Source organism: Trichomycterus rosablanca, chromosome 4 (genome assembly GCF_030014385.1).
Source record: "Trichomycterus rosablanca isolate fTriRos1 chromosome 4, fTriRos1.hap1, whole genome shotgun sequence".
Lineage (NCBI taxonomy): Eukaryota > Metazoa > Chordata > Actinopteri > Siluriformes > Trichomycteridae > Trichomycterus > Trichomycterus rosablanca.
The window spans coordinates 1,384,997-1,406,073 of NC_085991.1; the positions used below are offsets into that span (position 1 = coordinate 1,384,997).

The window sequence follows — 21,077 nt, forward strand, 5'->3', positions numbered from 1 at the left end:
AAATCAGAATTGTGCCAACATAAGCAAGATTCCACTTATCACTTATTAATGATTAGCAATAATAATGTTAATAATAAGACTTGTTTTTTATTTGTTTTTAAACCGTTCAGATTGCAATTTTACTGATGACCGCTAGATGGAGCTAAATGTTCAATTTCTGCCGTGTGACGTTTGTTTTTCTTGTACAAAGGCTTCTCATTCATTAATTGTCTGTTTTACGACCGCTTTGTCCTGGTCACAGTCGCAGTGGGTGCAGTTCACTGGGTAGGAAGGTAGGAATCACCCCAGACAGATCGCCAGTCGGCCAGTTCATCTCTAGTTATCTCCTGACTGCACGTCTTTGGACTTGTTGGAGGAAACCGGAGCTGCCGGAGGAAACCCACGCAGACATGGGGAGAACATGCAAACCACAGACAGAGGACTCAAATCGTTCCACCCAGGACCTTCTTGCTGTTAGGCGACAGTGCAGTCCACCAAGCCATCATCCAGGCCACAAAAGTTTTTATAACAACCTAAAACACATCCAGCATTTACTATATGAAGGCCAAATACTAAGAAATTCTAAAATGAATGATTCACTATATAAGATCATAAATATTGTTCATTATACTATAAACAATACGTGTTAGAGTTCCAGCCCTGCTGTCAGCGTTCTTGACGTCGACTTCACTTCCTCATTGTTTTCATGACTCATGGGTGTGTTACAGATTAGATCAGATCAGGCAGAGCTGAGGATCACCAGCTAAACCAGCTCGTACGCAAATCAGGCCGAGCTCAAATCAGGCCGAGCTCACAGTGCTGCTGCTACTGCACCATGCTTGTGGATTTACCCCTCTGATTACTGCCTCCAATGGAGCCCACCAACCTACAGGTAGGTCCCACCAACCTACAGGAGACTCGGGACTACACAGGAAGCCTTTTCAATCCTTGTTTGCATCCTGAATGGTTTTTACACCAAAAATGTACTATTTTTACTATAAAGGAACAAATGAAAGATGTTTTACTATGACCTCCATAGTGCTCTCCAGATTTGATATGATGAAAGTAGAGGCAGAATGTAGAAAGCATCTCGTAGTAATAATTAAGTACAACATGGACACAGCTGTGGGGTCTTGGGGATGCTCTGTGTGTAGTTTGTTATGCTCTCCATGAAGGGTTTCTCCAGGTACTTTAATGTCATCACAAGTATGCCAATGAATGAACCAGATTATCTAAATGGCGAGTAAATGTACAGTATGATGCTCTGGGTTCGATTAGTGCCCTGTAGGAGTCAATGTTTATCTACCTAATAGCACCATGACCTCCATGCTGTCCTGGTCTGATCTAAAGAAGGTAGTAGGGTAATGAGTGCTTGCGTAACACAGCCGTCTATTTTGCTAGAGATTTAGGTTTAAATCTCCGGGCTTCTACACAGACCTGATTGGCTAGTTCTTGAAAGAAAGGGGGTTGGATTTACCCGGGTACACATCACAGTGGTGCTATCAGCCTGGTCTACACTCTACAGGCACAGTTGTTGTGTCTGAGGGAGGGAATCACCTCATTGCCGACGCAACAGAGACCCTACCAAGTGTTGAGTTAATACTGAGAGCATATTGTGTTCTGCTCATCCACTGAACTGCCAGTAGGGACTATTGTAATGGTCTCTTAACTGGACTTCCCAAAAAAACATTAAACAGTTACAGCTCATCCAGAACGCTGCTGCTAGAGTTTTATATCACTCCAGTTCTAAAATCTCTACACTGGCTTCCGGTTAGTTACAGAATAGAGTATAAAGTGCTGCTACTAGACTATAAATCACTGTACGGTTTCTCTTAGATCCATGGACCCAGGTCAGCTAGTCGAGCCCAGAGTCCAAACTAAATATGAAAAATATGAAAACAGAACATCAGTAAAACTGAGTGTCTTGTCGGTATTTATTTCAGAAAGCGATAGCGATCGCCAACAAAGCTTCACAGGAGGATCAGGCTGAAGATTACGAGGAGGCCATCAAGTCCTACCAGCACGCTGTGAAGATTTTTCTGCATGTAGTGAAGCGTGAGTGTGTTTACGATGCCGTACAGAATGAATGAGTGAATTACTGGAAACAGTACTAAATGACTGAAAGGTAACAGGAAGTTTTGGAGTGGCTTAGGCAACCTAAAAAAGCTTTGAGCTTACAGGTTTGACTCTCAGCTCACCGGACACAACCTTGTGGCCGTGTCTGAGGGAGGTAAGCTTATCATTCATTATTTGGTGGTGTGTTACCACTATCACTGTGTGTGTTCCTCAGGTGAACCTCAGGGAAAGGAAGGAAACCAGAAGATCCGTGAGAAATGCACGCAGTACCTGGACCGAGCTGAGACGCTGCAGAAATACCTTCATGATAAACAGGTGACTGATTTATTACTCTATTAATCTGTGTAGAAATATCACAGATACCCGGCTGAGTGTTAGAGACACAACATGTGTTTATTTCCTTCTGGTCTTTTATCAGTGGGGCGGCACGATGGCTAAGTGGGTATCACTGTTGCCTCACAGCAAGAAGGTCTTGGGTTCGATCCCCAGGTGGGACAGTCCGGGTCCTTTCTGTGTCACAGTTCTCCCCGTGTCTGCGTGGGTTTACTCCGGGTGCTCCGGTTTCCTCCCACAGTCCAAAGACGTGCAAGTGAGGTGAATTGGAGACACTAAATTGTCCCTGACTGTGTTCAATATAATCTTGTGAACTGATGAACTTTGTGTAATGAGTAACTACCGTTCCTGTCATGAATGTAACCACAAGTGTAAAACATGACGTTAAAATCCTAATAAATAAACAAACAACTTTATGATCACAGGACTCTGAAGGCTTTATATTTTTGGTTGGAGCGTCTGGTCTCCTCCCAGCATTGACACAGAGGTGTTGAAAAATCCCAACAACATTGCTGCACCCTCTATACTCATACCAGAACAACACACAGATAGATAGATAGATAGATAGATAGATAGATAGATAGATAGATAGATAGATAGATAGATAGATAGATAGATAGATAGATAGATAGATAGATAGATACTTTATTGATCCCGAAGGAAAAAAAAAAAAAAAAAAAAAAAAAAAAAAAACACTACTGTGTTATTACCATGCTAGAATGGTCCAACACCCAAACATCATCTGGCTATAAGGGTCCATTTTGACTGATAAATGCAACAGATGAGCTACAGTTGGTAATCATATACCCACGAAGTTCATCTGTATGGTAGATGTAGCTTATAAAACAAGGAATGAATGTGTGTACCAGGTAAGTGTAATTATAAAATGCTTATTGGGTGTATCAGTCACGCTGGTTGTGCTCTATATGTGTGTGTGTCTACCTTCTACGTCAGTAACAATGACTTGAATTCCTATTTAATCGTATATTATTTATGACATGATGTTTACATTGTGGCCAGTTAGACACGGTTCATCAAAAACAAAAAAGCATTCGCTTCAACATACATGATTGTATCTGCTAACAAGGACAGAATTTAGAGCTATTAAAATAAACCAGTCATTATATTAAAAGACTATCATTTAGTCCACAGTTAATCTCTGGGCGGATCCTGTACAATTCTTCACCTGTTACCTGTATTTAGGGTTGCCAGATGTCTTTAAATAGAGATAGAGAGACTTTGTCATTGTAGTTATACAACGAAATTTGTCTGGTTGCTCTTCAGTGAGACCAGCAGAAATAATAAAATAAAAATAAGATAAAAAATATTAAAATATATAAAAAAGTAAAAAATAAGCTAAAATTATAAGAAATATAAGTTTTACATGGTGAAACAATATGGACATATACACATGGTTTAATAGTGAAACATGTGGTGGAATAGTGTTTGATATTAAACTTGAACTGATGGATGTTGTGTAAGCAGTAACTACCGTTTCTGTCATGAATGGAACAAAGTGTAAAACATGACGTTAAAATCCTCATAAAATGAAATAAATGTACTGATACTGTGTCTAAAGGCGACACGTGTTGGAGGAGGCATGTAATGTGGCTCTTCTAGGGTAATGAAGTCAGGGTGGTCGCCAGCACACACCCCACCACAACTTGCAACTGTCTGGCCCTTAAACAAGGCCCTTAGACTTGAATAATCTGCACTGTAGTCGTTCACTTCAGATATGCAGTATATTGCCAAAAGTATTCACTCACCCATCCAAATCATTGAATTCAGGTGTTCCACAGGTGTGTAAAACCAAACACCTCGGCATGCAGACTGCTTCTACACACATTAGTGATCTAATGGGTCGGATGCGGTGGTGTAAAGCATACACTGGACTCTAGAGCAGTGAAGACGTGTTCTCTGGAGTGACGAGTCTGGGTTTGGCGGTTGCCAGGAGAACGGTACCTGTCTGACTGCATTGTGCCGAGTGTAAAGTGTGGTGGAGGGGGGGATTATGGTGTGGGGGTGTTCTTCAGGAGTTGGGCTCGGCCCCTTAGTTCCAGTGAAAGGAACTCTTAATGCTTCGGCATACCAAGAGATTTTGGACAATTTCATGCTCCCAACTTTGTGGAAACAGTTTGGGGATGGCCCCTTCCTGTTGCAACATGACTGCGCACCAGTGCACAAAGCACAAGGTCCATAAAGACGTGGATGATCGAGTCTGGTGTGGAAGAACTTGACTGGCCTGCACAGAGTCCTGACCTCAACCCGATAGAACACCTTTGGGATGAATTAGAGCGGAGACTGTGAGCCAGGCCTTCTCGTCCAACATCAGTGTCTGACCTCACAGATGCGCTTCTGGAAGAACGGTCAAAAATTCCCATAAACACACTCAACCCTATAAACACACTAAACCTTGTGGAAAGCCTTCCCAGAAGAGTTGAAGCTGTTATAGCTGCAAAGAGTGGCGACATCATATTAAACCCTGTGGATTAAGAATGGGAGTCACTCAAGTTCATATACATGTGAAGGCAGACGAGCGAATACTTTTGGTAACATAGTGTATGTGATGGTTAAATGTCGTCAATGTCTTTCCATTACTCTACTTTCTAAAAATATCAGTATGTGATTGGTGAGTGAGTGAATGGGTAAGTGTGTGAAGTCCTGTGTATTATTGGCGCCCACCGTGACCCTGATCAGGATAAATTGATTACTTATGATCAATAATTTAATGTAAACACAATGTAAACACGAGTTAAACACGTGTGAGGTGTTTTCTCCAACATGGCAGCCCGGCATCAATCTCAGCTCCGGGAGCGTCTGAGTGGGCGTGGCACAGAGCGTGACGTCACAGCATTTTTCTCGCACACGTGACCGTGCTAGGTGGAAGTGACACTCGACATTTTTAATGCGGAAGTTGTTGGTCCTCCATTATCCAACAGTCTGAAAAATAACAGCTCAGACCGGCTGGAACTCTCCATTATTTATCCAGATTATCGTATTAATCGTTTGAAACATTATATTTGAAGTATTATCAGTGAAAACGCGCCGCATTCGAGTGAGATTGGAGGATTTTTTCAGCCGCTATGGCTGCCAACAACAACTTACAGGTAAGTCCGTTCGTACACATTAGCCTCATTAGCCGTTTCCGCCGGCTTTAAGCTAACTAAACAATTCATAATATCATAAAATAACAGTTTAATCAACTTATTTTGTATAGCTAATTTGTCTTGAGGCATTTTGTTTGTGTTCGTTTAGCTTTAGCGCTTGAAGTCTGGAATCGCGCTAGAGTTTGGGGTTCCGTCCCAAATTGCTCCCTTGCGTATACAAAGTGCACTACGTAGCGTGCGTAATTTATGTATCTTAGACGCCCTTAGGTGCCCTACGAAGTGAGCATGTAGTGATCTAGGGTACGGCCTACATGAAACGTCAAGCTTGTTTTTACCGTCAAAATTCGGTTATATTAACAATTTTATTCGTTTTTTCTGATCGCTTTATCTTGATCAGGGTCGCATTAGGTCCGGAGCATGTCATAAAACCCAAAAACATTAGTCTCAAGCAAGGAAAAACCCTAACATAGATAGCACCAAGACATGATCACTCACTTATATAACACTTTTGTCTCAGTCTTGTCTTTGCTCGCTTGACTGTGGTCAGTGTCATGTGTGTTCCAGCAGCTTTTTAAACACACAATAGATTTACAGGCTGACAGTTTAGGTTTCCCTCTCGATCTTGGCCAAAAGAGAGACCACTCTTCCATGAATTTAGATGTTTGTGAGTGGCATCAAATCGAAGTCCTGAGTTCTGCACAGAGCTTCCAAGACTTTCCAAACTGTAATGCACAAGACTTAGTCGAACTAGCCCTATTTATCTGGGCACTGAGATGTATTACATTATATGTAGTCATTTCTAATTAGAGGAAAGAGACAATGCTTCAGAGTTTAACCTCTTTAGAGAAAGTGTATGCATATTTTTCCACTTAGTTGATGTCAATTTTGTTGACATAAAAAACGTCCCTCACATTGTATCTTCCATAAAATAGTTCTGGTGCCTCTTCTGTTGAGCATCATGATCGTGATTGAGACTAAGGCTGGGCGGTATGACACAAAATGTGTATCACTGTATTTTTTAAGATTCTGACGATAAATCACGGTATGTTTTAATTTTAATGACTGGGACTTTTTATACGTCTGTGGTTCATTCTACTGTCATAAATACATACAATATAAAACGTTTTAACTTCAGCATGTACAGTGTATCACAAAAGTGAGTACACCCCTCACATTTCTGCAAATATTTCATTATATCTTTTCATGGGACAACACTATAGACATGAAACTTGGATATAACTTAGAGTAGTCAGTGTACAACTTGTATAGCAGTGTAGATTTACTGTCTTCTGAAAATAACTCAACACACAGCCATTAATGTCTAAATAGCTGCAACATAAGTGAGTACACCCCACAGTGAACATGTCCAAATTGTGCCCAAAGTGTCAATATTTTGTGTGACCACCATTATTATCCAGCACTGCCTTAACCCTCCTGGGCATGGAATTCACCAGAGCTGCACAGGTTGCTACTGGAATCCTCTTCCACTCCTCCATGATGACATCACGGAGCTGGTGGATGTTAGACACCTTGAACTCCTCCACCTTCCACTTGAGGATGCGCCACAGGTGCTCAATTGGGTTTAGTCCATCACCTTTACCTTCAGCTTCCTCAGCAAGGCAGTTGTCATCTTGGAGGTTGTGTTTGGGGTCGTTATCCTGTTGGAAAACTGCCATGAGGCCCAGTTTTCGAAGGGAGGGGATCATGCTCTGTTTCAGAATGTCACAGTACATGTTGGAATTCATGTTTCCCTCAATGAACTGCAGCTCCCCAGTGCCAGCAACACTCATGCAGCCCAAGACCATGATGCTACCACCACCATGCTTGACTGTAGGCAAGATACAGTTGTCTTGGTACTTCTCACCAGGGCGCCGCCACACATGCTGGACACCATCTGAGCCAAACAAGTTTATCTTGGTCTCGTCAGACCACAGGGCATTCCAGTAATCCATGTTCTTGGACTGCTTGTTTTCAGCAAACTGTTTGCGGGCTTTCTTGTGCGTCAGCTTCCTTCTGGGATGACGACCATGCAGACCGAGTTTATGCAGTGTGCGGTGTATGGTCTGAGCACTGACAGGCTGACCTCCCACGTCTTCAACCTCTGCAGCAATGTTGGCAGCACTCATGTGTCTATTTTTTAAAGCCAACCTCTGGATATGACGCCGAACACGTGGACTCAACTTCTTTGGTCGACCCTGGCGAAGCCTGTTCCGAGTGGAACCTGTCCTGGAAAACCGCTGTATGACCTTGGCCACCATGCTGTAGCTCAGTTTCAGGGTGTTAGCAATCTTCTTATAGCCCAGGCCATCTTTGTGGAGAGCAACAATTCTATTTCTCACATCCTCAGAGAGTTCTTTGCCATGAGGTGCCATGTTGAATATCCAGTGGCCAGTATGAGAGAATTGTACCCAAAACACCAAATTTAACAGCCCTGCTCCCCATTTACACCTGGAACCTTGACACATGACACCAGGGAGGGACAACGACACATTTGGGCACAATTTGGACATGTTCACTGTGGGGTGTACTCACTTATGTTGCCAGCCATTTAGACATTAATGGCTGTGTGTTGAGTTATTTTCAGAAGACAGTAAATCTACACTGCTATACAAGTTGTACACTGACTACTCTAAGTTATATCCAAGTTTCATGTCTATAGTGTTGTCCCATGAAAAGATATAATGAAATATTTGCAGAAATGTGAGGGGTGTACTCACTTTTGTGATACACTGTATATAATGAAGGTTTTGAGGACTATAAGCTACTCGGCCCCACAAAATGACACAATATATGATGGAATCAGGACACGTGAAACAGATGCAATAAATACAGTTTTATTGTTTATTAATATTTAAGTATTGTACAATTACCCTCAGCTTTCCCTTTAACAAATAAAACCAGGTTTAAAAAGTTGACGACTTAAAATATCTCCACTTCCAGTTTGCTTATAACGTTGGTTTAGCGACTGACCTGAAGTATTTTTAATTATGGCTCTGAAAGCTTCTTTCTCGACTGTCTATAGAGGAATCGTGTCCTTGTCTATGTGGATCGTTACTGCGTTCGTAATGTCGTTGTTTGTAACAGCCGTGGCTCCACAGACCTGCAGTATAAAGTGTTTTAGTCTGTTCTAAACTGCCAACACACCTCTTCTTTGGTAGGTTCTTTTGATGCATCGTTGGTCTCCCTCTCTTCATCCCCCATCTGTTTTTGTTAATTTTTTTCACAGCATGACACCGAACTACTTAATCTGCACGGCGCTCCATAGCTCCTTTCACAGCTCCTCAGCAGCGACCAATATTCTATGATTTGCTGCCTGTGCTTACAGTATGGCGGTATATGAAATATACCGAATGTACCGTCACACCGCCCAGCCCTACAGCTGAGTTAAAAATGAGACGGGATTTATTAGAATTCGCTGACTGGAGCGTGTCCTCATGTTCACTGTGTGTACGTTTAAAACTGAAAGCTTGTGTATCAGTGTATCTGTCTGGCTGTAACCTGTGGTTGGATTTTCTTTGTGTGATTACAGAAAGCTATCGATCTGGCCAGTAAGGCAGCGCAGGAGGACAAGGCTAAGAATTACGAGGAGGCCTTGAGGCTGTACCAGCACGCCGTACAGTACTTCCTACACGTCATCAAATGTGAGTATATCGCCTCTTCATGGACCTTCATTGCTGCTTTTTCAGACACAGGAACTTCAGGGAACCTGCATCAACCCGACATCGAATAGATTTCTCATCCTCACATGCTTATTAGTGGTACAGAATAAAATGAACAGAGTAATTTATGTTCTAGTCCTTAAAATATTTTAGGCATGGAGGGTAGTGCAGAAGTCTGTAATGCTAGCCCACCACTGCTGAGACCCGTTGGACTGGTTGGGCACTTTAGAAGATACAGACACAACTGGTTGCGTGAAGGTTGGAAAACCGGATAAGGAATCACACTTTGAGCACACCATCCAGGCATTTGAGGGTTAGGGGCCCAACACTGGACTTAGACATGCACAACTTAGAAGTTGTGGAGCTAAAACCAGTCACCTTTTGTCCTACAGTGTGTTTGGTCGCCTGCATAGGCAGTGGAGGAATACCTGAGTACAGTGTGTTGAAATCCACCCCTGGCTGGTAAAAAAAAGAAAAAAAAGAACCAGATGGCTTCACAGTCTGAAATGCAAGTGGGGGGAATTGGATACGTCCAAGTAAAGCGCACCAGATACGCCGTTTTGCTCCTGAGAATAAATCAGAACCGCTCTTCTTCCATCAGATGAAGCTCAGGGCGACAAAGCCAAGCAGAGCATCCGGGCCAAATGTGCCGAGTACCTGGACCGGGCGGAGAAGCTAAAGGATCACCTGAAGAACAAGGAAAAGGCCCCGGCGAAACCCGTCAAAGAGTCCCAGTCCGACGAGAAGGGGTGAGCGTGAACGCGCCGGTGCTGATATTTATGCAAATCCCGATGCTGTTCGTGTGGCTGAATATTTCCATGTTTATAAACGCCGTGTTCTTCATCACAGGAACGAAAGCGACGAGGGAGACGATCCCGAGAAGAAGAAGTTCCAGAACCAGCTCTCAGGTTCAGTATCTGTGAAAAAGTAATCCCCCCCCCCCCCCCCTTTTTTTTTTAAACGTGGCAGAGCATGTTTTATTAATGTGATCCGTGTACAGGGGCCATCGTCATGGAGAAGCCGAACATTCAGTGGAATGACGTAGCCGGACTCGAAGGTGCCAAAGAAGCTCTGAAAGAAGCCGTCATCCTGCCCATCAAATTCCCACATCTCTTCACGGGTGAGTGTTCCTCTGTAGGGCTCAGACGGGTCTCCTGCTTCCCTTACGAGTCGTGGAACCGTTTACTGGTACAATAGACAACTACAAAGAAATTCACCTCAGTGCTTAATCTTTAGAAGCAAAAGGACTTAAAAATGCCATAGAAGACACCCTCACGGTTACTTAAACACCCTAATCCATGTAAATACAGCGGTACCTGGACGTGAACTGGACGTCAGTCGGTTCTGGGAGCGGCGTCGAGTTTTAAAGACGTCGAGTTTCGAGGTATTTTTTCCCATAAGGATGTTTGGGGAACGTGTTAATGCGTCCATGGTCCCGTGGAACTGCAGATATTTTAGTCTCATGTAAAATAATGAGGTTGTTTTTGACACTTAAACACTGAAAATAACACAAATATAATATAAACACACTGAAATACAATTACAAACAGTTAAACATCAATAATAATACAATAATACAAGCTGCACTTTAGTTTTACTTCTTTATTGTTTCCTGACGCTTCTTAATGCTGGAGATGCTTTATCTTGGAATACCGTATTCCCCTCAGCACCGGCGCATTCACACGAGAAGTAACAAAACCGCTTTTGTGCTGGAAGTGTGCCGGCGGTGCACAAAACCTACCGCGACTTATTGTAGTAAAACAGCGAGTGAGGAATGTGATTAGTGGAGGAACTTATGAGCAGTAATAATGAAGAGAAGTTTAGTGCTCCTGTCTCCTTCTTTTACTACATTAAACCACGTTAAGCTTTATTTTCAACCAGAAGTGTTTTAGACTCTGGGAGAAGCTGATTCTGATTCTCATGATTTCTCAGAAGCTGGAGCTGTAACACAAGTTTAAAAGTGAAACAGGGAGGAGAATCCAGATAAACACAGAATGGATTTGATTGTTATTCGTCTCATATTCGCACTTTGATGATGTTTTACCGCTCAAGCATAGCACCAAACAAAGCGGCAGTTCATTGTTAATTTAAAATCAAATTAAAAAAGGCTGAACATGTCGAATGTGAGGGAACGTCGAGTTACAAGGTACCGCTGTACTTTCATAAATTCCTATAGACACATAACAACCCACATTTTTTTATTTTTAAGGATAGAATCTTTTATTCAGCTGATATGGCATTTAGAAAAAACAAACAAATTAATACGGCGGCATGCCAGGGTTTGCCACATGAATACATTATGTGGCCGGAAGTACATGGACATCAGGCATCTGGCGCCAGCAGGTGCAAAAATACGGCCAGCAGGGGACGCGTGATGGTCTCGGCTCTCCTCCTCTTCTCTGCCCACGTGAGGTCATCGCAATTGGGGAATTGGTGATGATTAAATTGGGTGAAATATGGGAAAAAATGCAAAAACAAAACCTGCATTTAAATGGAAGGAGCCTCAATGCTGTGTCTTGTGCCGTGTGTGGTGCTAACAGGATGTGCTAACTCGTTGTGTTTGGTGTCGGCAGGTAAGCGCACCCCCTGGAGGGGGATCCTGCTGTTCGGGCCCCCCGGAACCGGGAAGTCGTACCTGGCCAAGGCCGTCGCCACGGAGGCCAACAACTCCACCTTCTTCTCCATCTCCTCCTCAGACCTGGTGTCCAAGTGGCTGGGAGAGAGTGAAAAGTGAGTTTCTGCCAGGAGGTGTCTGTGGGAATTTGTGGTCGTTCAGTCAGTATAGCATTCAAATCAGACCCCAAATGTTGGATAAGAACGGCTGGCTCACAGTCAGCGTCCTGATTCACCCCCATGGTGTTCAGTAGCTCTGTGCAGGCCTGTATTTGGGTACTTTAGGGCCAAGAGTATGTGGACACCTGACCATGAGCTTGCTGGACACCACACCTTCAGGAATGTGTCTGTGGGAATCACACGGACACACATTGTGGAATGTGTCTGTGGGAATTTGTGGTCATTTAGTCAGTATAGCGTTTGTCAAGTCAGGCACTGATGTTGGACAAAAACACCTGGCGCTCAGTCAGTGTTCCGATTCACCCCCAGGGTGTTCAGTCAGGTAAAAGTGAGGGCTCTGTGCAGGCCTGTATTTGGGTACTTTAGGGCCAAAAGTATGTGGACACCTGACCACAAGCTTATTGGACACTGCATTCCAAAACCCCATACGCTCATATGGACGTTCTGGAATGTGTCTGTGGGAATTTGTGGTCATTTAGTCAGTATAGCATTCAAGTCAGGCAAGACAAGAACGGCTGGCTCACAGTCAGTGTTCCGATTCACCCCTAAGGTGTTCAGTAGCTCGGTGAAGGCCTGTATTTGGGTACTTCAGGGCCAAAAGTATGTGGACGCCTGACCCCGAGCTTGTCAGACACCACGTTCCAAAACTACATGATCACACAAACTCACATTCTGAAATGTGTCTGTGGGAATTTGTGGTTGTTCAGTCGGTATAGCATTCAAATCAGGCACTGATGTTAGACAAGAACGCCTGGCTCACAGTCAGTGTTCTGATTTACCCCTAGGGTGTTCAGTAGCTCTGTACAGGCCTGTATTTGGGTACTTCACAGTATGTGGACACCTGACCACGTGACCACTGAGCTTGTTGGACATCACACTCCAAAGCTACACGTTCACACGGACACACATTCTGGAATGTGTTTATGGGAATTTGTGGTCATTCAGTCAGTATAGCGTTTGTCAAGTTAGGCACTAACGTTGGATAAGAACTCCTGGCTCGCAGTCAGCATTCCGATTCACCCCGAAGGTGTTCAGTAGCTCTGTACAGGCCTGTATTTGAGTACTTTAGGGCCAGAAGTATGTGGACACCCGACCATGAGCTTGTCAGACGCCACATTCCGCAACCACCCACGTTAGTACCGACTCGCTCCGGAACATTCTTGAGTGTGTCTGTTGGAATTTGTCAGTCAGTCAGTCAGTCAGTATAGCGTTTGTTAAGATGTTGGACAGGAAGGCCTGGCGTCCACATACTTTTTTACGGTAGTCACAGTAATATTGGAGTCGACGAGCTGTCATTTACTGCGTTTCCTTCAGGCTGGTGAAGAATCTGTTCGAGCTGGCCAGAGAGCACAATCCGTCCATCATCTTCATCGACGAGATCGACTCCCTGTGCGGCTCCAGGAGCGAGAACGAGAGCGAGGCGGCTCGCAGGATCAAAACCGAGTTCCTGGTCCAGATGCAGGGTGAGAACCAGCGCTCTTACAGCTGATTATGCTTTGCTAACTGTGCGTGTTCGTCCCCGTTCTCAGAAATAAACACGGCTCGGTCGAGCACAATACCCACATTTACTCCGGTGCCAGGATAGATCAGACTGGCATCGACACTGAGCAGACTGTACTGACTCAAATCAGACCAAAATTCTGCTTATATGCTGGATTTTAAGGTGATTTCCAGACTAAAATGACCATTTTGGAAATAATAACTCTAGTTTTATAGAAGTGAAGAAACCAAGCGCCCAGGTGGCACAGCGGGATATTCCGCTAGCTCACCAGCACAGAGTTTCTGAACTCCTCAGTTCAAAACTCGGTGTTGCCACCGGTCGACTGGGCACCGTCTAGCGGGCATAATTGGCAGTGCCCGCAGCAGATACTAATTGGCCCTTAACCGGACTATGTGTGTGTGGGTGGGTCTTCATACGCTGTGTAAGGACCCTGATTGGCGGAAGAGACGTCTGTGCAGAATGCAGGGGCGAGAAGAGGAGGGCTGTACGCCTGTCGGAAGAGGCATGTACAGCGACGTGCTTTCCTCGGATGTGGTATCTGGACAAAAATTGAGTGCGCTAAATCTAAATCGGGAGAAAATGCATAAAAAATAAATAAATAAAAGTAGAGAAACTAGGATTAGGTGCTGTGTCCCAAACTACATACTCTGCAAAATGCATAACCTCATTGGTAGTGCGTTCACTTTGGCTGTTCTGCACCCCTGGTGGAGAGTTCTCTTAATCCTCCAAGCGCAAGAAAGGAATGCATGCCGGTGCTTCTCCATTAATGCAAATAAAATGTGATCCTTGGCTTACTGGGATTGATCCGGTCCCGGAAGCGCACGTGACACGCAGGCTGTTCGACCCGCTGTGCTGGGTCATTTAGGCTTTAGATTCAGCCTGAATTGGTCCAGCGTTACAGTTCAGGTAGCAAATCAGCTGCTTTTAATTTGGGCAGGGGGGATTTGGGTCAAAATCAGGTCCTACCTGTACAGAAAGCCTTATACTGTTAGGAGTCTGTGCTGTCGTGGTGCCGTTGCGAGCAGTGGAGGAACACATGGAGCACAGTTTTCCAGAGGAGAATAAATTCCACTTTTTTTTTTCTTAGGTGTCGGAAATGACAACAAGGGAATCCTGGTGCTGGGGGCCACGAATATCCCGTGGACGCTCGACTCTGCCATCAGGAGACGGTAATTACGAGTGGCGGGTCCATTCTGCTTTATTTATTATCATGTAAAGTTAATCTCAGCAGCGCAGATCGGCCGTCCGAGCGAAGAAAGACATTCAGTAAGTACGTGGACGTGATCGTAGGGTCTCGGCGGGATCGCGGTATTCCTGTATTTTAGTTTTAATAAAGGAGGACGGGCACTGCCAGCCGAAATAGCTTAGCTACAGAAATACTCCTAGTAACTTCACAAAGCAAGTTCGGGAATGCGTCATAAAGTATAGAGATGTAGGACGTGGCTTAAGGAGCACAAAACCTGGACCCCTGAGCAATGGGTCTGGGACAAAATCATTCGGATGATCTTTTCAGCCAACGTCTGATGCAACTTGGTGGCGGTAGCTTAGTGGTTAAGGTACTGGACTAGTAGTCAAGATGCCACTGTTGGGGCCCCTGAGCAAGGCCCTTAACCCATAGTTGCTTAAATTAATTAAGGATACAGCTGTGATACAATTAAAGGATTAAAGCGAAAGCTAAATGCTGTAAATGTTAAGGTGCACCCTATGCCGCAAACCCAGGATTTCAGGATGTCAAGGGCGTTTTATGTTCTCCCTGGTCGCCTGATTTTCCTGCAAGTAGAAGCAGACGGATCGCGGTCTGAAGCTCCTACCCGCCGCTCCTCCACCGCCGATCGTTATCTGTGTTCTGCGCTCTGATTGGACGAGCAGTTCTCAGGTCCTGCCGAGCAGGTTTTTCAACCCCGTCTGACTGTGAGGATGGATTAGTGATGACGTGAGCTCGGTCACGTTATAAATAGCGCGGCACGTGCTTGCGAAGCCCGCTGGGTGCGGTCAGACCTGTTGTATTTATACGGGCACTGAGACGTCACCGCCTGCACCACCCGGTGAATCATCCGAGTTGCTTTATGTGTATTTACGTTCGAGCGGGTGTCGAGAACATCACCGCTGAGCTTCAGGGCAGCGCTGCAGATCAGGAACACATTGTGAAGAATAAAGACGTAGGGTGTGGCTTAAGAAGCACAAAACCTGGACCCCTGAGCAAAGGGTCTGCAATAGGGGGGTTTCCAATCATTTGTCCCCTTTTTCACTCAATCCAGTCGTGACCAATTGAAGTTTCGCTCTCTGTGTCCTCGCTGGCTCTAAGCCCCTCACCCCCATCGAGGACCCCCACCCCTACCCATGCAAGGGACTAGCGCCATAGATCGACCAGCAGGGGCAGCGAGGAACCCTGTTCCGCTATCATCCCGCCCCTTACGGACACACAACCAATCCTGCGTCTGCGTAGGCACCCGACTGGCTGATAGCAGAGACGAGATTCGAACCCGAGAGCTCGAGGTGTCAGCACTGACGAGTGTGTGTCGGTGTGTGTGTATGTGTGTAGATTCGAGAAGCGTATCTACATCCCCCTGCCGGAGGAGCACGCCCGCTCCTACATGTTCAAGCTGCACCTGGGCACCACGCCCAACAGCCTGTCCGACGCCGACTTCGTCACCCTGGGCAAGAAGACCGAGGGCTACTCTGGCGCCGACATCAGCATCATCGTGCGGGACGCGCTCATGCAGCCCGTCAGGAAGGTGCAGTCGGCCACGCACTTCAAACAGGTACGTGGCTCCTTGTTTTGATTTCCAAAAGTATTCGGACACTTGATTGTAAGCTCGACGGACTGATATTAAATCAGAGCGACCTTTGTGTGATCTTTTTAGCTAGAACAACAGCAGCGCTTATGAGAAGCTTCTCACAAGGCTTTGAAGTACGTCCGTGGGAATTTGTGCATGTCCTTTGACGTTGAAGTTGCCGGTTAATTCCGGGGCTCTGTGCACAAGGGCCTTCCCTAAATTATTGCTGCCAAGTCATACCATTAATGTATCACACCTCTAAGCAACTGTTGTGGCTGAAACGTTCAAATTCATTCATTCATTAGACCTGGTGTCCCAATACTTTTGACCATGTCGTGTAAATTCGAATCACTTCTTTTATGCATATGTTATGGTTTGAAGGTACGTGGCCCCTCCAGGGACAATCCCAAGGTGATCCTGGATGACCTGCTGACCCCGTGTTCTCCCGGAGACCCTCAGGCCGTAGAGATGACGTGGATGGAGGTTCCCGGGGACAAGCTGCTGGAGCCGGTCGTCTCCATGGTGAGCGCATCTCCCATCATCCTACACTCCCGAGAACAGGGCGTATCTAAATTCTTAGATTAATTAAAATGCTCCTACTGATGATCTGAGTGAATGACGAGGGAGCGTCCGACGCCTCCTCAGCGCTGAAGAGTTCTTTTCACATGTAATATAAGTACACCGATCAGCCAAAGCCAAAACCTCCTGGTTTCTACACTTACTGGTAATTTTATCAGCTCCACTTACCATATAGAAGCACTTTGTAGTTCTACAATTACTGACTGTAGTCCATCTGTTTCTCTACATGCTTTGTTACCCCCTTTCATGCTGTTCTTCAATGGTCAGGACCCCCACAGAGCAGGTATTATTTAGGTGGTGGATGATTCTCAGCACTGCAGTGACACTGACATGGTGGTGGTGTGTTAGTGTGTGTTGTGCTGGTATGACTGGATCAGACACAGCAGCGCTGCTGGAGTTTTTAAACACCTCACTGTCACTGCTGGACCGAGAATCGTCCACCAACCAAAAATATCCAGCCGACAGCGCCCCGTGGGCAGCGTCCTGTGAGCGCCGATGAAGGTCTAGAAGATGAGCGACTCAAACAGCAGCGATAGATGAGCGATCGTCTCTGACTTTACATCTACAAGGTGGACCGACTAGGTAGGAGTGTCTAATAGAGTGGACAGTGAGTGGACACGGTGTTTAAAATCTCCACTCATACCAGCACAACACACACTAACACACCACCACCATGTCAGTGTCACTGCAGTGCCGAGAATCATCCACCACTTAAATAATACCTGCTCTGTGGTGGTCCTGTGGGGGTCCTGACCATTAAATAACAGGGTGAAAGGGGGGTAACAAAGCATGTAGAGAAACAGATGGACTACAGTCAGTAATTGTAGAACCACAAAGTGCTTCTATATGGTAAGTGGAGCTTATAAAAAGGACAGTGAGTGTAGAAAAAAGGAGGTGGTTTTAATGTAATATAAATTCTCATTGCCTCTAACTCAGCGCTCTGTCTCTTCTCCTCCAGCCGGACATGATGCTGTCGCTGGCGAACACCAAGCCCACCGTAAACGAGCAGGATCTAGAGAAGCTGAGGAAGTTCACCGAGGATTTTGGGCAGGAGGGCTGAAGCCCCCTCGTCCGGATTCGTGTTCCCTTACCCCACCTTTAATTCTAGCTTGTTTTTTTTCTTTCTTTTTCTTGGACTTCCTGTTGGACTGGTGAGCTGAAGGACAGAAACTCTGCAGAAGTCCAGTCCAGAACCTTTAACGGACCTGAGAAGGTTTCATTCACAGTCTGGGTTTCATGATGTATTTTTTTTTAGTTTATTTTTGTATTCACTACGTGTGTTGGTTAAATTCCGAGGTTTTCTTGTGCTTTTCGGCTAAATCTGCGTCCCTAAAGATCTTGCGACACTGAAGAACGTCAGCCAGAACGTTCCGTTGTCTCGTAATACATAGATATGATATAGGACCAAAAGTATTTGGACACCTGACCTTGAGCTTGTCGGACGTCGCATTTCAAAATCAACTGGTATTAAGATAGACTGACCTCTGTGTGATCTTTTGGAAAGGCTTTGATATATATATGGGATCTGTGTATGGGACGCTTCATGTCTTTATAGAGCTTGGAACGGGAAAGGGCCTTCCCTAAACTGTTGCTGCAAAGTCAAAAGCATATCAACTCTTTTATATGATTGATTTATTACACCTGGTAGCAACTGTCGTGGCTGAAACACACATGAATTCAGTAATTACAAGTGGTGTCCCAATACTTTTGGTCATATAGTGTTTAATAATTCCTGAAAGAATTTGGGGTTTTGTGACAGTAAACAGATTAAAGCTGCAGTTCGTAAACAGTAAACAGTAATAATCAGAGATTTTGGGTCTGATTTTTTTTAGAAGGTTTTGTCAGGCTGCTCTCCCTTTCACACAGCAAAATGTTTTCATATTTAGATCATTGACGATGCACGTTTGCTGAAAACAATCCAGGGTGGTGATTTTTCAAAACAAAAACACAAAACAAACTCGAATTCTCTGCTGCCGCTTTATTAGAGCTAAAAATGCATCCGTTATCGCAGCAACAGTGACCCCTGCTGTCTGGTCGTGACAGGAACACAGAGAATGTGCGTATTTGTGTGGACTAGGATGATAAAACCGCTCAGATTGGTTACAGCTTGAACGTTTGAGTTTGTAGGTCAGGAATTCGCCAAAGTTACACACTGCAGCTTTAAACGTCGGGACAAACGTTTCCTATTCTTTTCAGCTCATTTCAGTGCAGTTTTAATTCACCCTCGTCGTTCAAGCTTCCTCTCGATATCAGCTAAAGTTCCCAGCTGACTTTTACCAGGCTACGGCGCTTATAACCAAAGCATCTTTGCCTTTTAGCCAGGAAGTCTGACATGTTTCTGTTTGTGATCAGTAAAGATTACATACTCACCCTAATAAACACCCACTTTAATTACTACCCTCCCGAATCTAGCAAATCATATATAAACCAAATATTAAGATTATTGATGCCTGTTTTTGGCGTTGAATTATAAAATTTAATTATTAAAGAATTAAATGAACTTGTGATTGCTGTGGGCTTTTCGTCCATGTGATCGTCAACAAATTTCATATCGGGTTTAGGAGGCGGATTTCGTCGTGCACGCCAGCATCTGAGCTCGTGCTGATTTAAAGCTCACTTGACTGTGCACAGTGTCGAGACAAATCTTTCCCTAAAGCATTCCTTACCAAGACCAATACATTGAGTGTGGTCAGACCAGCCCTGTTTATACGGACACAGAGAAGTCACCAGCTGATACTAGAGTATTTTTGACAGTAGATTTTGCAGAAATAATTGGAACCCCAGGTCTGCCATAAAGCAAGTGATAAATGATAATATTTATTATATACACATGTACTCAGATGTCTCTACATCAGTGTTGAAATGTCTCATGCTAAACTTTGGGTTTTGCCCCCAGTAGGATTTTCCACTTAAGGGAACGTTTTTTCCCCCTTTTTCTAGTCAGAAGTTTTAGTCGAACGCAGCGTAACCGTGTGTTCACTACACAAAGAACAGGAGTGAACTATAGAAAATATATCATTTCTGACCCGCTAATGCAAACTTGTGCCTTCTATACAAATTCTGTTCGATGTAAAGTGAAGGTGTGTCGATGAAAAGCGCTACATTCATGTTTAATAGTCGGGGAGACGGTTCAGTAATATTTGCACATTCACATTTCACCTCACGCTATTCTATCACAGCTGAATGTTTATGTTCTTTCAGTGTTGAGTTTATTATTATTGGTTTTTTTATTCAGCTACGTTTCCATACTCGACGATTTGCATTTGGAAGTGAATGTTATTAAATGTTTCTGGACTTTTGTTTGTTACGTTTCTTTCATCATATATGTGTAAATAAATAAAGGCTGATTAAAGTGATCATACTGAACAACTCTGATTGATTAACCTGCGTCATATACTTTAATTCTGCATGTTATTGTACCTGTAAAATGGTAATAGTGCAACAGATAGATAATAAAGGAAAGTCTTTACAAAAGCTGGCTATGAAACTGAGCTCAGCTATGCATATGAGCTGTTTATAATCCACTTCTGTTTACCAGAGCAGAATTTTTATTTCTACCAAGCATTATTTGTGTCTCCAAAATTAGTAGACGAGCTACATAATCAAAACCGATGTTTTATCATTGACCTTTTCACTTTTAGTTCCTGTACAGAGATTATTTTAATGCTACAGTAAAAAAACAGTATGTACCCTATGAAATGGGCAGCACAGTGGCTGAGTGGGTAGCGCTGTTGCCTGACAGCAAGAAGGTCCTGGGTTTGATCCCCAGGTGGGGCGGTCTGGGTCCTTTCTGTGTGGAGTTTGCATGCTCTTCTGTCGTGTCTGCGTGGGTTTACTCCGGGTGCTCCGGTTTCCTCCCACAGTCCAAAGACGTGCAAGTGAGGAGAACTGGAGATACAAAATTGTTCATGACTGTTCGATATAACCTTGTAAACTTATGAATCGCGTGTAATGAGTAACTACCGTTCCTGTCACGACACGACATTAAAATCCTAATGAACAGACAAACCCTATTAAATACTATATATAATTTACATGTGAACACTTGCATTGGCTTTGCAACAAAGTACTAATATAGGTTTGTTTCTGAACACCTTTCCCTATGCGTTTGTGCATCTAAACACATTCTTTTGGTTCATATTTATAAGGACAATGCCACAAGCATCGTGTGTACATCATTAAATCAAATTTCTACCCCAGTCAAAAGATGAAACATCTAGGAGCAGCAACAACTCAGCTGCAAAGCCACACAAGCTCACAGACTGTATAAGTT

General features: G+C 44.3%; 1 protein-coding gene across 1 annotated transcript; it reads left to right on the top strand.

The window, feature by feature from the left end:
• Window positions 1–5,291: 5,291 nt before the first annotated feature.
• vps4b (vacuolar protein sorting 4 homolog B) lies at window positions 5,292–20,160 on the top strand. Its single transcript, XM_062993742.1, has 11 exons — window positions 5,292–5,495; window positions 9,025–9,136; window positions 9,756–9,903; window positions 10,004–10,062; window positions 10,155–10,274; window positions 11,728–11,884; window positions 13,262–13,410; window positions 14,536–14,617; window positions 15,991–16,210; window positions 16,607–16,747; window positions 17,763–20,160. Exons 1-11 carry the CDS (start codon window positions 5,472–5,474, stop codon window positions 17,862–17,864), a joined length of 1,314 nt encoding a protein of 437 aa, XP_062849812.1. The 5' UTR covers window positions 5,292–5,471; the 3' UTR covers window positions 17,865–20,160.
• Window positions 20,161–21,077: the final 917 nt, after the last annotated feature.